Source organism: Sinocyclocheilus rhinocerous, unplaced genomic scaffold (genome assembly GCF_001515625.1).
Source record: "Sinocyclocheilus rhinocerous isolate Xijiao unplaced genomic scaffold, SAMN03320098_v1.1 scaffold24, whole genome shotgun sequence".
Classification (NCBI taxonomy): Eukaryota; Metazoa; Chordata; class Actinopteri; order Cypriniformes; family Cyprinidae; genus Sinocyclocheilus; species Sinocyclocheilus rhinocerous.
Window position 1 is genome coordinate 2,445,728 of NW_015647124.1, and position 22,933 is coordinate 2,468,660.

Genomic DNA, 22,933 nt, shown 5'->3' on the forward strand with positions numbered 1-22,933 from the left:
TAATTTAATTTAATTTAATTTTATTTAATTTTATTTAATTTAATTTAATTTTATTTTTAATTTAATTTAATTTTGTTTTATTTTGTTTTATTTAATTTAAAAAAAAATTTTTAATTTAATTTAATTTTTTTTATACCCACCCTCCTGAAAGTTTACAATATATATCTTATTATTTATGTATTTGTTTTGAAATGGCTTAAAATAAACTTTTTAAAAACTTGACAGTCATTGTTTTTACAATGAACAAAATGATAGTTAATTATATAATGTATTATTATTATTATTATTATTATTATATGAAAAATGTCACAAAGATTTCCACAAAAAAAAAGGTCTTGAATCTGTTCATTGAAATAAATCGTTTGAAATGATTCAGAATGGAAATGCTAAAACCATTTTTGCTTTGATATCAAAACCTCTGAACGCTTTCAATGCTCTGAGTTGTGAAACACGAAAGAATCTTCAGTGAAACTTAAAGCCCAAATGAGAAAGATGATGAAAGAAAACCTGTGCTATTGAGCGCATCAGCAGGTGATTCAGAGGACAGCAGGGCTGGACGCAGCTTACGCAAATAATTAGCAACACATCTCTTTAATAACCTTTCTCTGCTCTGCTCTATTCATCACAATCAACACACGCGCTGGAAAGATGTAATTTCGATTAGCTCGCCAAATTCCCAGCATTCAGTCGTGGCTGAGGAAAGATTAGTGCTGTGATTTGTATGGTTGACATTATTAACTGTGTTTTGGTTCGCTCATTAAAGCTAAACGGCGTCTGTCATGGTGTCAGGGAAATCCAGGACGTTCACGCGACACACAGACGCTGTTAGCGGCTTTCTCAAAACATTCGCACACCTCACTGATCGCAGAATTCGCAGCAGTATTTGTGCATTTGTCCTTGATAACATGCAATTTTGCTCAATTGACTTGCACTTTCAAGGCTTTATTGTGAAATAATGCTGGGAAATTTTGACTGGAACCTTGAATTTATAGTTCGTTCAGACATCATACCATCCACATCATGGTTTTGTATTGTTTGAACTGATCGCAGAATTCGCAGCAGTATTTGTGCATTTGTCCTTGATAACATGCATTTTTGCTCAATTGACTTGCACTTTCAAGGCTTTATTGTGAAATAATGCTGGGAAATTTTGACTGGAACCTTGAATTTATAGTTCGTTCAGACATCATACCATCCACATCATGGTTTTGTATTGTTTGAGAAGTATCAGTGTTCTGGGAGTTTGTGCTGTCAAGCACTGACAGGAATGTAAAGCTCTCTCACTGAATCATCACGAACATCTATTTCTCTAGCAGATGCACTTATTGTATATACACGCACACATCTTATACATATTTCTGCATTCACACATGAACAAACCGCACTTGTGGTATCAGTGTTTTGAGACGCGTCTTCATAGCCGCTGACCTCGAATGAACTTGAACACGCGCTCGCACACAAGTGCAGCCCAGTTGTTTAGCACTATCAGAGATGTAGAAGATGTTGCGTACAATGTGTGTACAATGAGCTGCGCTATCTGAAGGAAGTGTTAGACATGCTCTGCTGAACCCCGTCTTTGTTAGGAGTGTGTGTTCTCCTCTCAAGTGTGTGTATTTGTCTAACATGAACCTGAAATGCACAAAACACACATAATTGTTTCTCCTGACAGTGATCCGCACTTTGATTTGTGAATTTCTGCACCAGTTCTGCTGCTTGTTTGAGTTTACAGTGATCAAAGAATTTTATCTTGCGTAAGAAATTAGAGCTTATTTTAAGAATCAAAGTTTTTGCAGTGTGGCATGACATTTATTAAGTCGCTTAAAATGCGTTTAGTGTATACTACACTAACAACAAAAATGACACGATACAGTAATATATGTTTGTTTGACATTGCATTACCATGATAACCTGGCAGGGATGCACTGATTCTAATTCTGGCTGATAATGATAATTACTTGTTTGAAATTGCAGATAACCAATAAATGGACAAATTATACAACTGTATACAATTTTGCCTAACCAAAAAAAAACCTAAAAAAATAAAATCAGTCATTTTAAATGCTACAAGTGCATTACAAAAATTATAATGTTCAGTATGATAAATAAACATTTCTAGAGATCATATTTAATGAGTGTTTTACATAATGGCAAAGGTAATGTAAATGTAAAAATAGAGGAGATAAATGTGCAATCAAATATAAAACACGCAACTTTTTTTCTTCTCCAGATGTTAACTGATGGACTGGAGTGCTGTGGATTAGTTGTGGATTATCGTGATGTTTTTATCAGCTGTTTGGAAAAATTAAAACGAGATAAAATTCTCATTGGTTGTAATTTAATTTATGCGTAGAAACAAGCATAACTATTTACCAATGAATTAAAAAAGAAACTTAATTCAAGAAATATTCTCTGAAAATGTATTGGATCTTAATATCACATTTTGCTTATCAAGTAAATACATCTTGTTTACTGGAAAACAAGGCAAAAATACTGATCTGATCGGGCCATCTGGTCACCGTAATGCTTGTGCATTTATGTGTTTGACTGATGTTCAGGATCAGTGAACGCATACAGTATGGCATGTCTTGCATTCAGAGTTCAGCATCACAATAGCATTCACACAGCATTCATACACGGAAACACACTCAGCTTCAGTCGTCATGTATCTCACGCGGAACGCATTTGAACTCTATAGTAAGCAACACTGTAATGCTTCTTCTCATAAGGGCTGCTTGTTTTGAGAGAGTCACATGAGCACTGGATCCGCATTGCTGGTGGAAGCACAGCCTCCTGCTGTTGTTCAGGGCAGGCATCTGTCAGTGTGCGTTCGGTGTGAATGCTTCACATTTCCCCGTGAGCTGGATTCATGTTCAGCCATTCCTGTGCCATCTGAAGCTCTCATGGAATGCGGCTGGAGTTTTGCTGAATTCACATTGCATCTGACACTACCATTGCAGAAAACAAATATTAAGGTGCTTAGATGTTTGCTAATTTCCCCTTGTGAAAATCAAGTGTGCTTAACTGTATTGAATGTGCGCTTGTAGTGTACTTCATATCTTAAAATTCTGTGTTTTTAAAAACTCTACTTGCAGACAATATAATATTATTGAAACACAAATACACTTATTTTAATGTGTTGACTAACATAGTAATGCACATGTAAAGTATTTGATTATAAGTGTACGTGTATTTTTTGATATTACGTTTAAAAGTTCATATATTTCAAATGTACTAAATTGCAACGTTAACATTGCATTAATGTGTAAATGCAAATATATTAAAAAACAAGTTTCAATAGAAATGACATTGAAGTATATTTTAGTTCACCATTCATTCACTTTAACCATATTTTAAAGACAATAGAAGTTATTATAAAATTACATTTAAAGGTGTACTTCAGTCCTACTTACAGTAAGTAGGTCAAAAAAGTACCCGTTAAATTCAACTAACTGCATTGAATATAAATTTTAAATGGAAATACTTTTTCATTTAATTGCTGTGTAAGTGTCAAAAACTTTACATTCAACTTTACTACTGTTGTTGTTAACGTTTCTGACAGATAATATCATGTTATTTTTTGCGTTTGCCTTACTGAATGTGGTGTCCTGTCAGCAATAACCTGTCAGTGTTGCCAGATAATTGCTATGAAAACAAATAAAAACCGGAAAATAAGAGAAGATAAAGACATTGCTAACCCTAAACTGCAACTTCCCTCTTTATTAACTTTCTAAAGTGTCAAATTAAGTGGAAAAGACGAGTTCAAAGACGCTTATAATAGCTGGATCTGGCTCCCGCGCCCTCACTCACAACTCTCTCAAGCCTCATTCGCACCGCCAGCGTCTCGCAGCGATCGTTTTCATATCATGGACGCTAAACATTATTGCAAACTGTCTAAACGTATTCATGCAGACAAGTTTTAAACAGCAAATTAGTCATTCAGAGAACAAATGTTATTTTTGAACATGAAAAATTTACCTCATAGCTGGCTACGGCCATGGTCTCAAGAGATGTTCTTGATTATAATTATATTCGTTTAATCATATTTGGTGACCATGTTGTAGTATTTCTTTAAAACAGATAGTTCTGATTGGTCAATAAAGCATTTTTACAGTAAGTCACGCTAGAACAACACTCGCACTCTTTTTGCTACTGTTGAGAGACTGACAAACCCCCCAAGTCAGATTGCCAGTGAAATGCTCTCCGACAGCAAATGCAATGAGTTTGCTTCCTTCTTTTCTGAGAAGATCAATAATATCAGGAAGGCGATTAGCACATCCCCAAGTTATGCAGAGGTTAGACAGATTCGACCACAATATCAAAAAGAAGATACTATGTCTGCTTTTGAAGAAATTGATAGCAAAATTTTGGAAGAAATAGTACAGCACCTTAAATCATCAACCTGCTATCTTGACACACTTCCCACATATTTTTTCAAAAGGGTGCTTAACTGTTTGGAAGCAGATCTATGTCAATGGAGAAAATATATAAACATTTTATGTCTAACTACTTAAAGATCCACTGAAGTGCCTTGAAACGTGCAGCGTTCGGGACATAGCCCCGCCCCGCCCCCTTTTTAAATAGCCAATAGCATTTCATTTATATTAGAGCTCGGGCTAATAATATGTTTAACTAAGAATTGTTTGTTCAGTATGCCTGTCAATGTATTTGTGATATAGCACAGGCTCTCGTATCTTATTGCTTCAGTATGGATTTTTGGCCCGTAATCAGATCACATAATTAAATAATGGATATGAAATGAAATCAGGTGAATGCATCTGTATGTTTTACAATCCAATGCTGTACCATTAGCGGTAGTGAAACCCAATCCTCCCTTTGATTTCATCCATCTGTGTTCTCTTCTACTCTGACCTTGGCTTGTGACCCTTCTGTCATCACAACCCCCGTTTTGAGTGTGTGTGTGTGTGTGTGTGTGTGTGTGTGTGTGTGTGTGTGTGTGTGTGAATGAGTTTGAGAGGAGCCCCTGCATTCCCATGTCTGATCTCGGCTGTGGCACAGAGTCCTGCTAACAGCAGTCACATCTCCTGCTGGGACTGCAGCTCGTTCTGCATCTCTCTCTGCATCTGTCGGTGACTCATTGAGGACATTTTTAGAGCTTTGCATTCACAGTCGCAAGTTATTGCAGACAACTGTTAGTATTAGTTGGGCTTGTGTGTGCAGACGGTCAGAGATGCTCTACTGCATGGGTCAAATACACACTGCAGAGTTTTAGGGGTGTCACCTCATACAAACTCAGTGTAGGAACTACTGGAGAAGATATAAAACATAACTTTCTAGGTGTTTATTTAGTTATTTAGTTCTTTATGCAAGTTATTATAAAGTAAATATCAGTGTTTGATATTTAACATTGATATACTGTTGTAGTTTTTGTTAATCAAATTAGATTTTATTTGTATATGTTCTTTTAATTGTACTTTCAGTTCAATTTTTGAGTAAATTTGTTGTATGTTTTTGTCATTTGTATAATTTTTTTTCATATGTCTCTATTGTTCTTTATTAAGTTTTTAGTTTAAGTTATTTACTTCAACTTTAAGTTTTTTATTTTATTTTAGGCAATGTTAATTTTATTTCAAGTAATAAAAAATTTGTTTTAGACAATTTTATATTATATATTAAATATTACATAATATATGATTGCATTATTTAATATGTTTATTCAAATTTCTGAAGGATCGTGGGACACTGAAGACTGGCGTAATGTTTGATAATTCATATTTGATATCACAGGAATAAATTACACTTTAAAATATATTCAAATAGAAAGCAGTTATAATAAAATGTAATAATATTTCACAATATTACTGTCTTGACTGTATTTTGATCCAATAAATGCAGCCTTGATGAACAGAATAGACTTCTTTCAAAAACATTAAATAATCTTTCCGACCGCAAACTTTTGAACGGTAGCGTACAGTGAATCAGACATCTCTGTACACATTGCATGTATTTAAAGGGGTCATATGATGTTGCTAAAAAGAACATTATGTTGTGTATTTGGTGTAACGCAATGTGTTTATGCGGTTTAAGGTTTAAAAAACACATTATTTTCCACATAACATTATTGTTTCTCCTCTATGCCCCGCCTTTCTGAAACGCCTTTACAAAGCTCATCTGTCTGAAAAGCGAGGTGTGCTGTGATTGGCCAGCTATCCAGTGCATTGTGATTGGCCGAATACCTCAAGCATGTGATGGAGAATGTTACGCCCCTTACCATACTGTGATGCCGTGTCCCGGCGCAACGAGACAAAACCAATAAAACGCATTATAAACGATTTTTGTAGCATCCAGTGGGGACATAATTACGGATTATAATGACTTATACTGTTTTCTTATGCGTTGCGTTGTGCATCGCGCCGCGTAAACATAAAACCATGTCTGCTCTTTCTTTGTGTAAACATTTGGGCAGCGTTATGCAAATCTTCCCACATAGTGAGGTAGACATGTGGGGGCGTGTTTAAACGAGGCGTTTTAGGAGGGCGTGGACTAGTCTTAACTTTTATAAAGAATATCTCTTTGGGTTTGAGACTTTACTCTTTGGGGGTAAAGTTTTTTTAAACTTTAGGGATCTTATCTATGCACGAAGAGCATGTAACACTCCAAAGAGAAAGGAAAACTTGAAATTGCATCATATGACCCCTTTAAAAAAAAAAAAGCTGTCACTATACATTATTTTTATGGGGGTGAATTTTTAGATGTGATTGTCACTTTTGTATTTTATCTGAATATTGCATGTGAAAAAAACTGAAATTTAGTGATAAATATTAGCTGCAGTGTGTAAGTGCCCATTATAATAGTTTAGACAGGGATTTTCAGGGTAATTGATTTTTCATAAGCTTTAATCACTGATATTCTGGCCATAAATGTGTGAAATTGTGAACATTTCTTGAAGGTTTTTTTGCAAACTTGACCCAAGGCGACGTCTGCACCGGTTTTCTTCATCGCTCAGTGATCTTTGCACCTGGTTTTCTCGACCGTCTGCACACTCCTCCCACTGTTCACACTCATCTGTATTCCAGTCGTGTGGAAAGTCTAGAGTGGTTTGTCTTGGGCTGTTTTGAGAGCTCGGTCAGCGGTGTGGATTTTAGCTGTTCCTCATCCGTCTTAAACCCCTCTCAGCAGCATCATTCCAGCGCAGTATCTGCTGTCTGTCTTCACTACTGACATGGGGGGAATTTATAGCATTTATAGCATCCTTCCTAATATATATATATATATATATATATATATTTCACACACACACACACAGTGGGTTTAGAAAAGAATCAGCACCCTTTAAAATAATCACATTTTTCAACCTGAAATGAAGATGGACACAGTATTTACTCAGTGCAACTTATAACATCCAAGTGAAAGATATATCTGTTGGGATTTGTCTCTAATAACTTTGCACAGCTTTGCAATATTTGCCCACTCTTCTTTGCAGAAGTTCAGTTCAGTTTGATGGTGAGCGTTTGTGGACTGCAGTCTTCAAGTCATTGCACACATTTTTTCACATGCAGACAGTATTTTTTTTTATATTTGTTTAGTGGTATCTTTTTTATGACTGAAGGCCATTATCACTAAATGTCATATTTAGCTACCTGTGCCCTTCAACAAGTAGGAAATATACAGAAATTGAATAAAGTTATCAAACACTAAATTCTATATGAAATATAGATGAATCCTTAAAGCTACAGAAGTTATTGATTTCCTCTTTTGTTCTTTGATGAACAGACATCACAGCAGCTGGTTATGAGGTTGTTTTGGCTGCTGAACATGACGCAGATCGGACACGCATCGTATTTTCTCACAACATAATGAGTTGAATCGGGTGTGTTGCTGCTGCTCCAGGACAGTTTTGAAAACCACTGCATTTCAGAGACATGTTCTTAACTCTGACTCATATATAACACATACTTACATACATGCACAGTTTTAATGCAGCTTTAATCGCCTTTTAATCTGCCTGGCGCTGAGGTGAAGTTGGAGTGCGCGTTTGAAAAGTTTCCCGTATGATGTGCTCGTAAAGACGTTTTAAATAAGCACAATTCTTGTCAAGAAAAAAAGAGACAGAAGCAGCGAGTGAGTGGGGTGATCAAGCCTAGCTCCGCCCCTGCGTTAATTGCGTTAAATATTTTTAACGCTGTTAAACTGAAAAAAAAAACATATATATACTAATATATATATATATATATATATATATACATACATACTAATAATCATTATGAAATATTTATGATTAATAATAATTATGAAAATATAATAATGATATATACTTTTCAGGTTTTATCTCCTATTGCTTCCTTAAATATACATATTTACATTAATAATATGAATTAGTAATATAATAAAATGTATACATATATTTTATATAGGCAGTTTTGAGGTGGGATAAAGAAGCAATAGGTGATAAAAAAAATGAAAAAAATATATATACTAATAAGAATTATGAAAAAAATATAATAATTATATATACTTTTCATGTTTTTAATCTCCTATTGCTTCCTTAAATATAAATATTTCCATTTAATATTTTATATACAGTACCATATATTTAGGAAAAATATAATAATTCATTATATTATGTGATAAAAAAAATGAAAAAAAAATATATACTAATAAGAATTATGAAAAAAATATAATAATTATATATACTTTTCATGTTTTTAATCTCCTATTGCTTCCTTAAATATAAATATTTCCATTTAATATTTTATATACAGTACCATATATTTAGGAAAAATATAATAATTCATTATATTATATTATATTATATTATATTATATTATTTATACTTTTGCTATATATCTTAGTGCTGAGTTTTGTTTAGTTTAAAAATGAATTTTGATTTCATATTGATTTCCGAATTCATATCTGGACCTGACATAAAATGTTGGTTGTCATTATTTTAATAAACTAAGCAAAATAGTGTCTCCTCTTGACATTCATTATTGTTTTGTAAAAGAGCAGCTTTGACATTTTCATAAATCTTTTTGTGTTTTAACAATTGTGCATGTTAATTTTCATAAATCTAAATAATTTTTAATGGTGCATTTAAAATTCAGCCAGTTTAAATTTCTGAAGATGTGTGTGTGAGAGCGAGATGCGTAACGACTGGAGTCATTTACACCATGAGTCAGCAGGCCTGTACTGAGACTCCATCCTCGTCCATCTCCTCCGTCTCTGTGTGTCGGTTGTTTAGGATGCTGCTCGGTTTGCTCTGTCACTACCTGCCGTGACTCTCAGTGGATGATAAATCTGTACACTGTCTCTTCTGCCAGACTTCAAATCTCGCATACTCGCACCTGTGCCACTCCTGCTGGGCAAGCATGCATGACAAGAGTGAAAAAACCACTGAGAGAGACAGCATGCCCACCCCCGGGAAACTACAGCCACCCTTCCTACCGCACTGCCTGTTGCCATAGCAACCATCTGTCTTCTCCATAGCGCGGGAATGCGAGGATGACAGGACAGAGCGGGAGGAGGAGGAGGAGGGGGGTGGGGGGGCAAGGAAGTGTTTTATGCTGTCTTCTCCCATCTGCATGGCCTCTCTCACAGGGAATGTGGGTCATTTCAGCCAATCACTCGATTGATCATCACGTCTCTGATTCGCTCTGAGTTACAGATATGATCACGAGCACCAGTACATTTCTCTATATTTACATATATGTAATCACATCCTGCTCATTTCAGCTCGTTTAGATAGAGATCAGTAGCAAAACAATGTTTAACGTGGTTTGATCGGTTTGATTCAGTTCAAATCACTCGAATTCACTGAATTGATCCAAAACTCATCAACTCACTTGCGGAATCACTCCGAAAGTTTTTTGTGTGATCTTCATTTTGTAAATAACAAAGGATATTTGTATAATATACAAATATTTCATAATATTTAATACTATTAAGTAACATATGTATATTATAATCTACAACTGTATGTATTAATGTTCAAACATTTGGGATTAGTAGGATTTTTTGAAAATGTCTCACCAAGGCTGCATTTATTTGTTTAAGAATACAATAAAACAGCAATATTTTGAAATATAATTACAATTTAAAATAACTGTTGTCTATTGTAATGTATTATAAAATGTAATTTATTCCTGTGATCAAATAATTTTTTAGCATCATTACTCCAGTCTTCAGTGTCACATGATCTTCAGAAATCATTCTAATATGCTGATTTGCTGCTCAAGAAACATTTCTGATTATTATCAATGTTGAAAACAGTTGTGCTGCTTCATATTTTGGTGGAAATCATGATACATTTTTTAAATTTTCAGGATTGTCGATGAATACAAAGTTCAAAAGAACAGCATTTATTTGAAATAGAAATCTTCTGAAACTTTATAAATGTTTTTAATGTCACTTTTGATCAATTCAGGGTTGTAGTTAAAAATTTTAATTAAAACCAAAACCACACACACCATGGTCGAAACTAAAACCATAAAAAAACATTTTTGTTAACTTGATTGAAATGAAATGAAATAAAATAACCCCTATTATATAGTATGAAAATATTTTTATAATATATAAAAAATGACATTATAATATTGGTTAAAAAAACGTTTCGTAACACTGACATGTATGTAAATCAGTGTTATTGATTATTGCTAGGATTGTCATATTGATGCATCTAAACAGATTATTGAATGTCATCCTTTCTTCTATTCCTTGACCAACAGTAACATTAAGGAAAACTTGATCATTTTAACTAACTAACATTTTAACTGTATTTTGTTCCTTAAACATCTTGGCAACAGGGGCTGTTCAGATGAAATGATGATTCCCCTTAACGAAACAAATCACCTTTTAAGCCTTTTAAAGGGGTCATATGATGCTGCTAAAAAGAACATTATTTTGTGTATTTGGTGTAATGAAATGTGTTTATGCGGTTTAAAGTTAAAAAAACACATTATTTTCCACATACTGTACAAAGGAAAAAATGAAATTGCATCATATGACCCCTTTAATACGTAAACACAGAGATGTTTGTTGAATGTAATAAAATGTCAAGATGCAATTTGTAGCTATATCCACCAGCCCTAATGATCTCACCTGAAGAGAAGTTTCTTAGATGTTCCATTTATAGCATATGTGTTTTAATACGTAACAAAGCCGATGTACGTGAACGTTTCATCATATAGATAGCAGCTCCGCAGTGTATTTGAGGTAGGTGCGTGGGTGCTGTGACTGTCTATGTATAGACTCATTTCCAGCACTGACATTCTCACTGCAACCTGCACGCAAACACAAATGTACACTAAAATCTACCGGGCCGCACACACGAATGCTTCGTTTTATATAACCAGCAAATCCAGAGACTGGTCTGCTCATTTCAACATCTTTCCTGGAAGAGAAAGGAAAGGAATTTGCCATCGAGTCATTATGAGACGAGGAGCTCAATCAAGTCTGTGCTGCCTGTCAGTCAGGTCTGTCCAGTCCATTAGAGGCCTTCAGATGTATATTTAAATTCGGCACAGTGTTATCTGACTGCCATTGTTGCTGTATCACACAGGCGCGCAGGTTTAGAGTAAGTACTCTTTCACTTACAGGAAAAAATGAGAGCATATGCATAAACATACACATTTGTGTTTCAAACCCCAGTCAGCTGCCTAGATGGTATTTTTAGACGCTGTAGGAGCGCTGCAATTGATAGTCTATTGAAAGCAGTGTGTTGTAGCTTGTTCCCGTGATGTTTTGGAGTGTTAATATGACAGGCTTGTGGAGGGTGTGTCGCTAGACAAGTTGAGACTCCTGTTTGATGTTGACACTCGGTCAGTTGTTCAAACTTTTGAGATTGTATCATCAGATCATGCACATGCGTTATTGCTACGGGCTCATTGAGGAAAGCCGTTTGTCCGGTCTGTCTGTTGTTGTTGCTGTGCAGGAAGGGGAATTTCACTCTCACGGTGTGTAAGAACAGGTTAAATGGTAGTGTAGCGAGGAAAAATGATGGATTACTTGTGAAAGCAATGCAAGTTGACCTGTTTATGGTTTTTATGAGCTCTTTAATATCTCAAGTCTTTCTTCTTGACAGCAGTGAGATTAAATGGGGAACAAATGGAGGCTTTTGCTTGAGTGTCGTGATTCTCCTGAGAAAAAGAACTCAGAAAAACATCTCAGTAAACATCTCAATAATGTCTCAAACTGAGGTTTGCTTGAAGATACCAATCAAAAGTCAGATATTTCACTGTGAACTCAAAAGTTATCATGAAATTCTTGTAAAACCAAATTATCTGATCTGTATCACATTATTTCCATAGCTCTTATACTGTATATTATATCATATTTGTCAAAAACGTACAAATATGTAAACAAATGTTGTTGTTTATTACTGCGGATTGTTATATTGGTCCATCTAAAACAGATTATTTCTTCTCTTTCTTGAAAAACAGTAGTAATAATAATAATAATACATTTGTAATGTGTCTTCTTAATACTCAAATGACTACCACATTGCAAAAAAAACAAAACAATATATGATACATAATAACAATTATTAAATATTAATGGTAAACGAATAGCAATAAAATAAATAGTAAAAGTAAGGAAAACTTATACAATATTTATACAATAGTTATACAATAATTGTTGTTGTTTATTACTGCAGATTGTTATATTTTAATATATAATAATAAGTATATAATAAATATCATCCTTTCTTCTGTTTCTTGACAAACAGTAATAATAATAATAATAATAATAATAATAAAACTAATATAGCTAACAAGAGATGGCAAAAAAGCTAAATAATACATAATGTATGATACAACAATGATTAAATATTAATGGTAAAATAAATAGTAATAGTAAGGAAAACATGCCTTGATTATTTAAACTACAGTTTAACAGCATTTTATTTCTTGAATTTAATATTTGGAAATTATGTTTGGTTGAAATGATGGTTCCTTTCAATAAAACAAATCACTTTTTAAAGCCTTTTTATACACAACATGGAGAAGTGTATTGAATATTGTATATTCAATTGTAATAGTTGTCTCATTTGTATCCACTTTAATTTCTTACAAGGAATTTTAGGAGAAATGTTTGAGACAACGTTGATGCTTAAGTGAAACATGAGTGAAATCTTGAGCTCTAAACTGAGCAGTACAGCTGTCCTCTCATTGGCTTTGTTGTTTTCTGATCTTTCTTCTATGCTGTATTGTTTTGTGGGGCAGGACAGTCCACCCCGACCTTCCCTAAACAGCTGAATGTTTCACTGAAGACTCATTAGAAACACGCCCCACACACACACACACACTGTCCCTCCCAGACATGCGGCTGCGGCTGTGTGTTCATACGCTCTTGCGCTGACGCTGCTGGACGCGCCGCATGCGGGATTCATGTGTGATGTGTTGAAGGAATGGCATGCCAGGGAACAGGTGTGTTTTGATATTTTCTCATCCTCACCTTTCTCTCTTTCTCTGTCAGTCTCAGTCTCTCCTGCTTTTCTTTGAATGAGTGTTTATACTCCTCTCTCATTCTGTTTGCATTATGTTGGCGTGACTAAACTTGGCTCAGGCAGTGCTTCATAACTGGTTCTGCTTCAGGACTCAGATTTTACATTGATCATTAAGTGGCGACCCAACACAGAGTCAAAACTGATTTTTTTTTTAAATGATACTTCTGAATTCTGATTGAATGAGCCACATTTGAGACGGTTGTAAAATGAATATAAGCACAATTGTGTTGAACATTATAATAATGTGTAAGGTGAGTGTAATAATGAACTACGCACTTAAAAGAAGACTTAAATTATTATAACAGATGTAACTTTCTATTTAACATTATTGTGTATTGGCGTATATATTTTATAAAAGCAATAAACCACACAAGCTTGTGTGTTACAGTGATTTTACCATGGTAAAAGAGGCATCTCGTGGATTATTGCTTTATCGCACCAGTGTAAACAAAATTAAATGTTCATTTTGATTTATTCATAATCTATCTATCTATCTATCTATCTATCTATCTGTCTGTCTGTCTGTCTGTCTGTCTGTCTGCCTGTCTATCTATCTGTCTGTCTGTCTGTCTGTCTGTCTGTCTGTCTGTCTGTCTGTCTGCCTGTCTATCTATCTGTCTGTCTGACTATATCTATCTGTCTGTCTGTCTGTCTGTCTGTCTGTCTGCCTGTCTATCTATCTGTCTGTCTGACTATATCTATCTGTCTGTCTATCTATCCATCTATCTATCTATCTATCTATCATCTGTTGTTCGTACATTTGTTTATCTATCTATCTATCTATCTATCTATCTATCTATCTATCTGTCTGTCTGTCTGTCTGTCTGTCTGACTATATCTATCTATCTATCTATCTATCTATATGTATGTCTGTCTGACTATATCTATCTATCTATCTATCTATCATCTGTTGTTCGTACATTTGTTTATCTATCTATCTATCTATCTATCTGTCTGTCTGTCTGTCTGTCTGTCAGGCTGTCTGTCAGGCTGTCTATCTATCTGTCTGTCTGACTCTATCTATCTATCTATCTATCTATCTGTCTGTCTGACTCTATCTATCTATCTGTCTGTCTGTCTGTCTGTCTGTCTGTCTGTCTGTCTGTCTATATCCATCTATCCATCTATCCATCTATCCATCTATCCATCCATCTATCCATCTATCCATCCATCCATCTCTGTCAGTAAGGCCTAAATAGCCTTCAAATTAAAATCATCACACTTTAAGCGGTTTTACCTGTATGTCTTCTTGACAAATGTTCCTTTTCTAGCTCTCTGCTTCTCTCTCTCTCTTTCTTTCTGTGAGCTGTTAGCTGATTATATAGCATGGTGTGAGCTGGTTGATGTAGTTCGTGTCTCTGTCAGTCTGATCCTGAAGCGTCGTCTCCGTATGTAGCCATGCAGCAGCTCTAAAGGAAGACCGCAGGGTGATTTTACTCGGCTAAGAGAACACAGAGAGAGATTGATGGCGCTCTGAGGGTGAGGCGTCATTTAAGATGTGTGGGAAATCACTTACGGAATTGTTGAATTTTCATGCGGAATCCATATCTCATGATATAGTTGTCATGAGCAGCGGAAGATGTGAAGCTCATAATTAACTTTTTCTGTTGTGGTGAGCTAGTTTGCTGGTTTCACTTTACACTTGACTCAATTTCACGCTCTCTCTCGCTCTCTCTTTCTGTCTTTAGGGGGGTTAGGTCCAGATCTCGGCCCCCCTCCCTCAGTGGACGAGGCAGCAAACACGTTGATGACTCGTCTTGGCTTCCTACTCGGAGAAAAAGTGAGCGAGGGTTCTCAAGGGCCGCAGTACAGCATGGATGAGCCTGATGACGCACAGGTGGGTTATTCAACCTCACCTCCTGCTATAAATATACACCTCCTTAAGATATAAAAGAAACTCAGAAAGGCTGGATCTCACCTATTTCACCCTAAAAGCAAAGACAAATAGTAGACATTCTGACATATTAAGAAAGTGAAGCTTGTTTAGGACCATTTTTTGCTGATTTTATTTATTGTGACATTAGATTCATGACAATTAAACACGTTTTTCCCCAAAATTACTGTAATGTTTCTAGATGTTTTACTTTGGAATGTATCTGTAATTCTTATTCTTCCTAGTCATGCTGTAAAGCGGTAATGTTTGTACCATAATACAATATATCATAATATTACAGTTTCTTTGGCCCATTTTTTAAATCAGTCTTAATATTTTCTACATCGCAAGTGCAGTTGTCATTGTTTAATGGGACAATTGCATGTGTGCAAATGACTTAATGACTTAAATGTTACCCAAATATTTGTCGTTCTTCAAAACCTTGTTACTGTGTCAATGAATTGGCCAATGCCACTAAAATAATTTTAATAATTGAATGGATCATTTTGCATATGATGGCTCACACACTGAAATAATGTTTAGAAGTTATGAAGAGTTTGACAGTTCACTGAGAATCCAAGCCATGTGCATTTAGTTCAGGGGTAGGCAACGTCGGTCCTGGAGTGCCGATGTCCTGCAGAGTTTAGCTCTAACCCTAATCAAACACACCTGAGCAAGCTAATTAAGGTCTTCAGGATTACTAAGGCTACAGTCAGGTGTGGTGTGTGTGAGTGTGAGTGTGTGTGTGTATGGACTTGTCACTCTGACCTTAAGTGGTTGTGAATGTTTTAAGGCAAGGTGCTTTGCCTGTTGTGATGTTTGATGTTAATCGTGGTAGTGGGCAGATTAGCCGTGCCATGCTTCATTATGGCCTGCCTGGGGCCTCAGCGCCCACCTAACCCGAACCGACACTGGCTCAGCCTGTCACAGAGTGCCACCGCCGTCCCATCAGGAGCCGAGAGAGAGGACTTCCTGCTGCCAGCTGCAGACTTCCAGAGCTGATAGAGATTAATTGGTCAACTGCAAACACAAGCTGAGACACTGAGAGCAAAGGCTTTGTGTGCAGGGTTTAGGACTGAGTGGGAGGATGAGTCCGTGTTCCACCCTGACCAGCAGCACCGCCTCGCCTCCTGCCTGCAGTCCATGCTCCACTCTTCCTTCTGCTGCTCCAGGACAGGCCGTCACCAGCCCCACATCCACCCTGGAGAGCAGAGACAGCGGCATTATCGGTGAGTGACTGACATTTGGGGTCAGTAAGATTGGTTATGTTTTCAAAAGTGGCATTTATTTGATCAAAAGTACAGTAAAAACAGTAATATTGTGTGTAATATGTACTATTTGTACTATAGTACATATGTACTATTTAAAAAAAACTGTTTTCTATTTAAATATATTTTAAAGTGGACATGGGATGCCCATTTTCCAGAATTTGGTGTGATTCTTTAAGGTCTTCATGAAATGTCTGTAACATACTTTGGTTAAAATTCCTCAACGGTCGTGTAAAACAACTTGTCAAAAACAGCTCTGTTCACAGTGACCCGTTTCGGTCTCTTTAAATGATAATGAGCTACTGCTCACCCCGCCCCTCACTTCTGATTTTGTGTATTCGGTGGCGTGTTACCATCAAAAACAAAACTAATCCACTTCGTTCTCAGTGGCTCTGATGTCGGGAGAAAAACGAAGACTCTTATGTTCACTTTTACATCAAACTACAAAACACCTGCATTGCTTATGAGACCTACAGCTGCTCGAGGTCCGAGAAAATGGCTGAGGGCGGAGATATGCTAATACGGGACAGTCCGTCAGCGGCCGTGGGCGGGGCTTGAGCACTATGATGTCATACTGCTCAGAAAATCAAAACGCTTGATAATTGTGACTGTTTAGGTTTTGTGGGGATTAAAAAAGGAGTGAATGGATTTTTATCATTGTAGGCTGGTTGCACACACTGCTAAGACACATTTATATGCAAACACCATGTAAAAGTGAATTTTGCATCCGATGTCCCCTTTATAATTAATTAAAATATAATTTATTCCTGTGATCAAAGCTGAATTTTCAGCATCATTACTCCAGTCTTCAGTGTCACATGATCCTTCAGAAATCATTCTGCTATGCTCATTTGCTGCTCAAGAAACATTTCTGATTATTAACATTGAAAATAGTTAAGCTGTGTGGAAACTTTTTTTTCAGGATTATTTGATGAATAGAAAGTTCAAAAGAACAGCATTTACTTGGGTTTAGAAATCATTTGTAACATTAAAAATGTTTTTACTGCCACTTTTGATCAATATGATGCTTTCTTGTTGGCTAAAATCATTCATTTCTTCCAATATATTTTCATTTTTGTGCAAAGTTTATTGACTTAAATGTGTAGCATTTTCTGTTGTGAACATTGTAAGAAATGATGTGATCAGTAAGTCATGGTAGCATATGTTTTTCCTTTAATTTAACATCAAAATAATTTCCCTTTTTAAGTTATACATGATTCAACTCAGCTTTTAAGTCAGTTTAATATAATTTAAGTTGAAATGACTTGTACAGCCAATTCGATTATACTTTAAATAAGGCAGCAACTGAACTTAAGTTTTGAAGTTGAGGAAGGTGGAACTTTTTTAATAGTGAATGTACATTAGGTTTCCCAGACACTCCATTCTCCGTTCAGAATGTCAGGTTACTCTTTGTCCATCTTGGTAATTCACCCAGCCATCTATTTTTTCATAAAAGCAATAGGCTTGCAAGTACAGCCTCCTGTCTACTTGAAAAAGGAGACACTGAAATCGCAAAAACTGTTAAAGTTTATAGTTAAATATACGTATATGTTTTAACAACAGTGGAATCATTGCTCCTTAAGTTAAAATCACAATAAAACCTGAATATTTTCAGGCTGGTCCAGCTAATACTGACTGGTCTATGTGCTAGAATAAAAATAAGATGCCTTTTCTAAAAGCCGATTGGCTCTTTTGACTGAAAGGCGGGTCTTCTGTTCCCGGAGCTGCCGTATGGTGTGTTTAATTCCTCCTGGGAAGTTCGTATTTATGAGTTGGTAAGTCATAATTGCAACGTCAAGTGAGTTCAAGTCACTCTACTCAGAGCAAGATGGTGATACCTTTTCTACAAAAAATAAATAAATAAATAAAAATCAGCAAGATTTTTAAACTCTGCTTCTACAAAATGATGAATATGTTTTTGCTTTTTATGTTCAATTTTTTAATTTACTTTTTTTTTCTGAATATGTTAATTGTAAATTGAATATATTCTATCATAATTTTACATTGTATTTTGTGCATGCAACTTAGATTAGTTTTATAGTAAATTGAAGATTTAATAAATATATTTAGATTTAGATTTGATAATATTATTTCAACAAATTTACCATCAATACAGATGCTGCATCCATTGCTTCCAAACATATTTTCTCACTGACACTCTCCAAACTCTGGGCTTAAACAAAGTTTTAGTCTCCCTCTCATAATTACGACTTTGTGGTGACGTTTAAGTGTGTTCAACTCGTAAATACGATCTTTCTAACATGACTTGAATGCACCAATATTAAGCCATGTTTTATTCATACCTCCACTTACACTAACTGTGTCCCATTTCACATAATTCTGCACTTTTCAGCTCAGTTTCATAGTATTAGTAGTGCAATTCATGTTTTCACACTGAAAAATTAATGCAGAGAGATAAGTACGTATAATGCACTTCTTTTCTGAAAACAAAAATCTAATTTCATTGAAACAAACAAGTTGCAGTTCCACTTATGCAACTAGTGGTGTAAAATAAGTCTTTAGATGTAACGATATTTTTAAGGCTCTAAAGCTCTGCGTTTATCACGCATATCTGAAGATAATGCACTGAAAATCAAGCCAAATGATACTCGCAAAACTGCAAGAGCTTAATTGATGCAATCACTTTTCATACAGTATTCAAACGCAGCTCCACTCAGTCCTCTGGGGAAATTACCCTTTCTAACAGAATTTTCTTGTCACAACTTTGCACGAAAACACAGCTGATGTGATCTGTAAGGAGCACAGTCTTGACAGCTACTCTCCTTCATCCTGCCTCTTTTCCCAGCCACCCTCACCAGTTACTCGGAGCCAATGGACAGGAGCGGGAAACACGGCGACGGCTCTCGAGGCAGCAGCCTGAAGCTCTGGCACTCTCACAGATCCACTCTGGACTCCAGCCTGTATCGCGTGGACGAAAACATGGCCGCCTCCACCTACAGCCTCAACAAGATCCCTGAGCCCAGCTCCGCCCACTATTCCTCTCACCCCACCCCCCTCTACCTCATGCCCCGCCCTAACTCAGTGGCAGGTGAGTCTGAAGCCCCGCCTCCTCTGATTTTGGATGTTTGTGTGCTGTTGTTCTTTCCATCTCTTTATCGGTCGGGATTGTGATTTCCTGTTGTGCCACTCGATGCACATAACAATCCCGCTGCTTGGGGAACAGCTTCCTGCGGCAAATCCCAAACATCCAACAAAAGATGTTTGGACGTCATGTTGATTACTAAAACATGTCTTACAGGGTTGGGCAACATTCAGAATATAAGAATTGGCTCTGTTACGGTTCATGACTTTTGGAGTTTGAATCGAATTGACCACAAACCACAGGATGTTGAATTGGAATGAAAGGAAATGCAACAGTCACATAACAATAACAAAATACACAAGAACAGGTGTCAAGGTTTTCATCTTGTAAGTTTGCTTGGTTCAGTGAGAGTTCATTTATTAAATGTAATGAAATACATAAAACTGAATAATATTCAGTTGCATTTCAAACATTTATTTATAATTTATTATAATTATCTATCTATCTATTTATCTATCTATCTATCTATCATAAATACTATACTATATAATAAATACTTTAAATATGACCTGTATAATAGTACTACACTATATATTTTTACGACACTATATGTGTGTGTGTGTATATAGTGTAGTAAAAATGATAATATATTAATAATAAATGCTAAAATATTAATAATACATTATAAATAAGTGATAAAATAAGTATAAAATAATTCATTATTTACGTTGCATTTCAAATATTTATAATTTATGATTAATGTTTTAGTATTTATTATGAGTATATAATAATGATAATATTAATTTTATCTATCTATCTATCTATCTATCATAAATACTATACTATATAATAAATACTTTAAATATGACCTGTATAATAGTACTACACTATATATTTTTACGACACTATATGTGTGTGTGTGTATATAGTGTAGTAAAAATGATAATATATTAATAATAAATGCTAAAATATTAATAATACATTATAAATAAGTGATAAAATAAGTATAAAATAATTCATTATTTACGTTGCATTTCAAATATTTATAATTTATGATTAATGTTTTAGTATTTATTATGAGTATATAATAATGATAATATTAATTTTATCTATCTATCTATCTATCTATCTATCTATAATGATAACTAATAATTAGTAATGAGAATGATAATATATTAATAACAAATACTATATAAATACTATTATAACAAGTACTAAAACATTAATAATAAATTATAAATAAGTGTTTAAAATACAACCTATAAAATTGTACATATTTACATATTTTATGAATATTTCATTATATATATATAGTTTTTGTTGTTGTTTAAAAAAGGTTGTTATAATATGTTGTATATATGATCACATTTATCATCATTTGTACTGAAAAATGAAATGTTTCTTTAAATGTCATTCTATTTTAAGTCAGCTTCCTTATATTCAAAATTCAATTCAAAAGGAATTTAAAAGGCATTCTTGATTGGGTTCTGAATGGCGCGTGACCCTGGTGTCTCTCCAGTGTTCAGTCGGGTCACACCATTACAGCTCAGAGCAACCTCACTCTTCAGCGCAATTCCAGCTCAGCTCAATCATACAGCCACTCAGAGCCATCAAACTGCAGTTAGTGACGGAATCAGCCCGGGTCGTGGACTATATGCTTTAGCTCTGCACTGCTGGGGCGGCGTTAACAGGAGATAAGAGGCGTCTAATAGCAGCAATAATGATGAGCCTTGTGGAATAGCGCTCCCTGAAGTAAAAGCTAAATCTGTCTGATGATGTTGTTATGTCTCTTATGTAACGCAGCGCCTCTTCATTGCTGGCTGATTGTGTTAGTGTCCAAGTAATCAGCATTGTTGTATTTATGAGAAGACCCGTTTTTAGGAGAGAGAGAGAGAGCAATGAGTTATGGTTATCTCGAAGGAAAGTGACTCTCAAAAGGGCAAGTGATATAAAAGATAATTTCTTAATTGAGAAAACGGCTGGTATTCACGCTTGTGATCAGGAATGATGCAGTGCTCTGAGAAACCATATAAATCTGACAGCGGCATTAATCATATTGCAAATCTGACTGCGGCAAGCGGTGTAGAACGGTCTGGAAAATATACTGTGTGATCTAAAGATGATTTTTTTCTTTGATGAATATCTGCAGAATGAAGTTAACACACAAATGACAATTCTGTCATTATTTGCTCATCGTCAGGACCTTTGTTACTTAGAACTTCATTAGGTGAATTTTTGAAGAATATTATGGCTGCTTTTTCCATATAATAAATCAAATGAAGACTAAGGTTGTCAAGCTCCAAAATGACAAAAAGCACATTAAAATTAGCATAAAGGTGATCCATATGACTTGGTGGTACAAGTTATGAAGTCGTACAAGAAGTGGACATAGTCATTATTCACAGTCATTACTAGGGTTGTCAGCATGACTTATGCAGTATATTCCAAGGCTTATGAATTTATTCGAGAAGTAAACTAAGTCAGTATGAACAATTATTAATGTTCCCCTCCACTGAAAAACAGCTTTATAGGTTGCATTTCAAACATTAATATTTATTATTAATGTGGTATTTCTTACAAATAATTATTGTCTATTGTTTTTGTTGATGACTTATTTTAGTAGCCCTAATGTGTTTAGAAGAGTCTGGAAAGTAAACTGTTGATCTACATGATCTAAGGATCTTTTTTTTTCTTATGTAATGCTAAAATATCTACAGTTAATGTTAAAACCCAAATAACCTGAACTGTTCTGTGTAACACATAAGCTGAATTTGTGAACAACCTGGCTGTTCTTTCCATATAATAAAAACGTCAATGGAAACTGGGGTTGTCAAGCTCCAACATGACCAAAATTCACCTTATAATTACCAATTTCTTAATTGAGAAAACGGCTGGTATTCACGCTTGTGATCAGGAATGATGCAGTGCTCTGAGAAACCATACAAATCTGACAGCGGCATTAATCATATTGCAAATCTGACTGCGGCAAGCGGTGTAGAACGGTTTGGAAAATATACTGTGTGATCTAAAGATGATTTTTTTCTTTGATGAATATCTGCAGAATGAAGTTAACACACAAATGACAATTCTGTCATTATTTGCTCATCGTCAGGACCTTTGTTACTTAGAACTTCATTAGGTGAATTTTTGAAGAATATTATGGCTGCTTTTTCCATATAATAAATCAAATGAAGACTAAGGTTGTCAAGCTCCAAAATGACAAAAAGCACATTAAAATTAGCATAAAGGTGATCCATATGACTTGGTGGTACAAGTTATGAAGTCGT

At 35.1% G+C, this 22,933-nt stretch overlaps 1 protein-coding gene across 5 annotated transcripts in view; it reads left to right on the forward strand.

Annotated features, from left to right (window-relative positions):
* The window catches only part of tanc2b (tetratricopeptide repeat, ankyrin repeat and coiled-coil containing 2b), a 78,900-nt gene that overhangs the window by 18,199 nt on the left and 37,768 nt on the right, over positions 1-22,933 (forward strand). For 4 of the 5 annotated variants that reach the window (XM_016513367.1, XM_016513368.1, XM_016513370.1 and 1 more), the window contains exons 2-4: positions 15,151-15,299; positions 16,402-16,564; positions 19,410-19,652. In XM_016513367.1, coding sequence (XP_016368853.1) covers positions 15,151-15,299; positions 16,402-16,564; positions 19,410-19,652 — 555 coding nt within the window. Of the gene's footprint in view, positions 1-13,310; positions 13,383-15,150; positions 15,300-16,401; positions 16,565-19,409; positions 19,653-22,933 lie in introns of those variants that run through there. The other variant, XM_016513371.1, reaches the window with a different exon arrangement.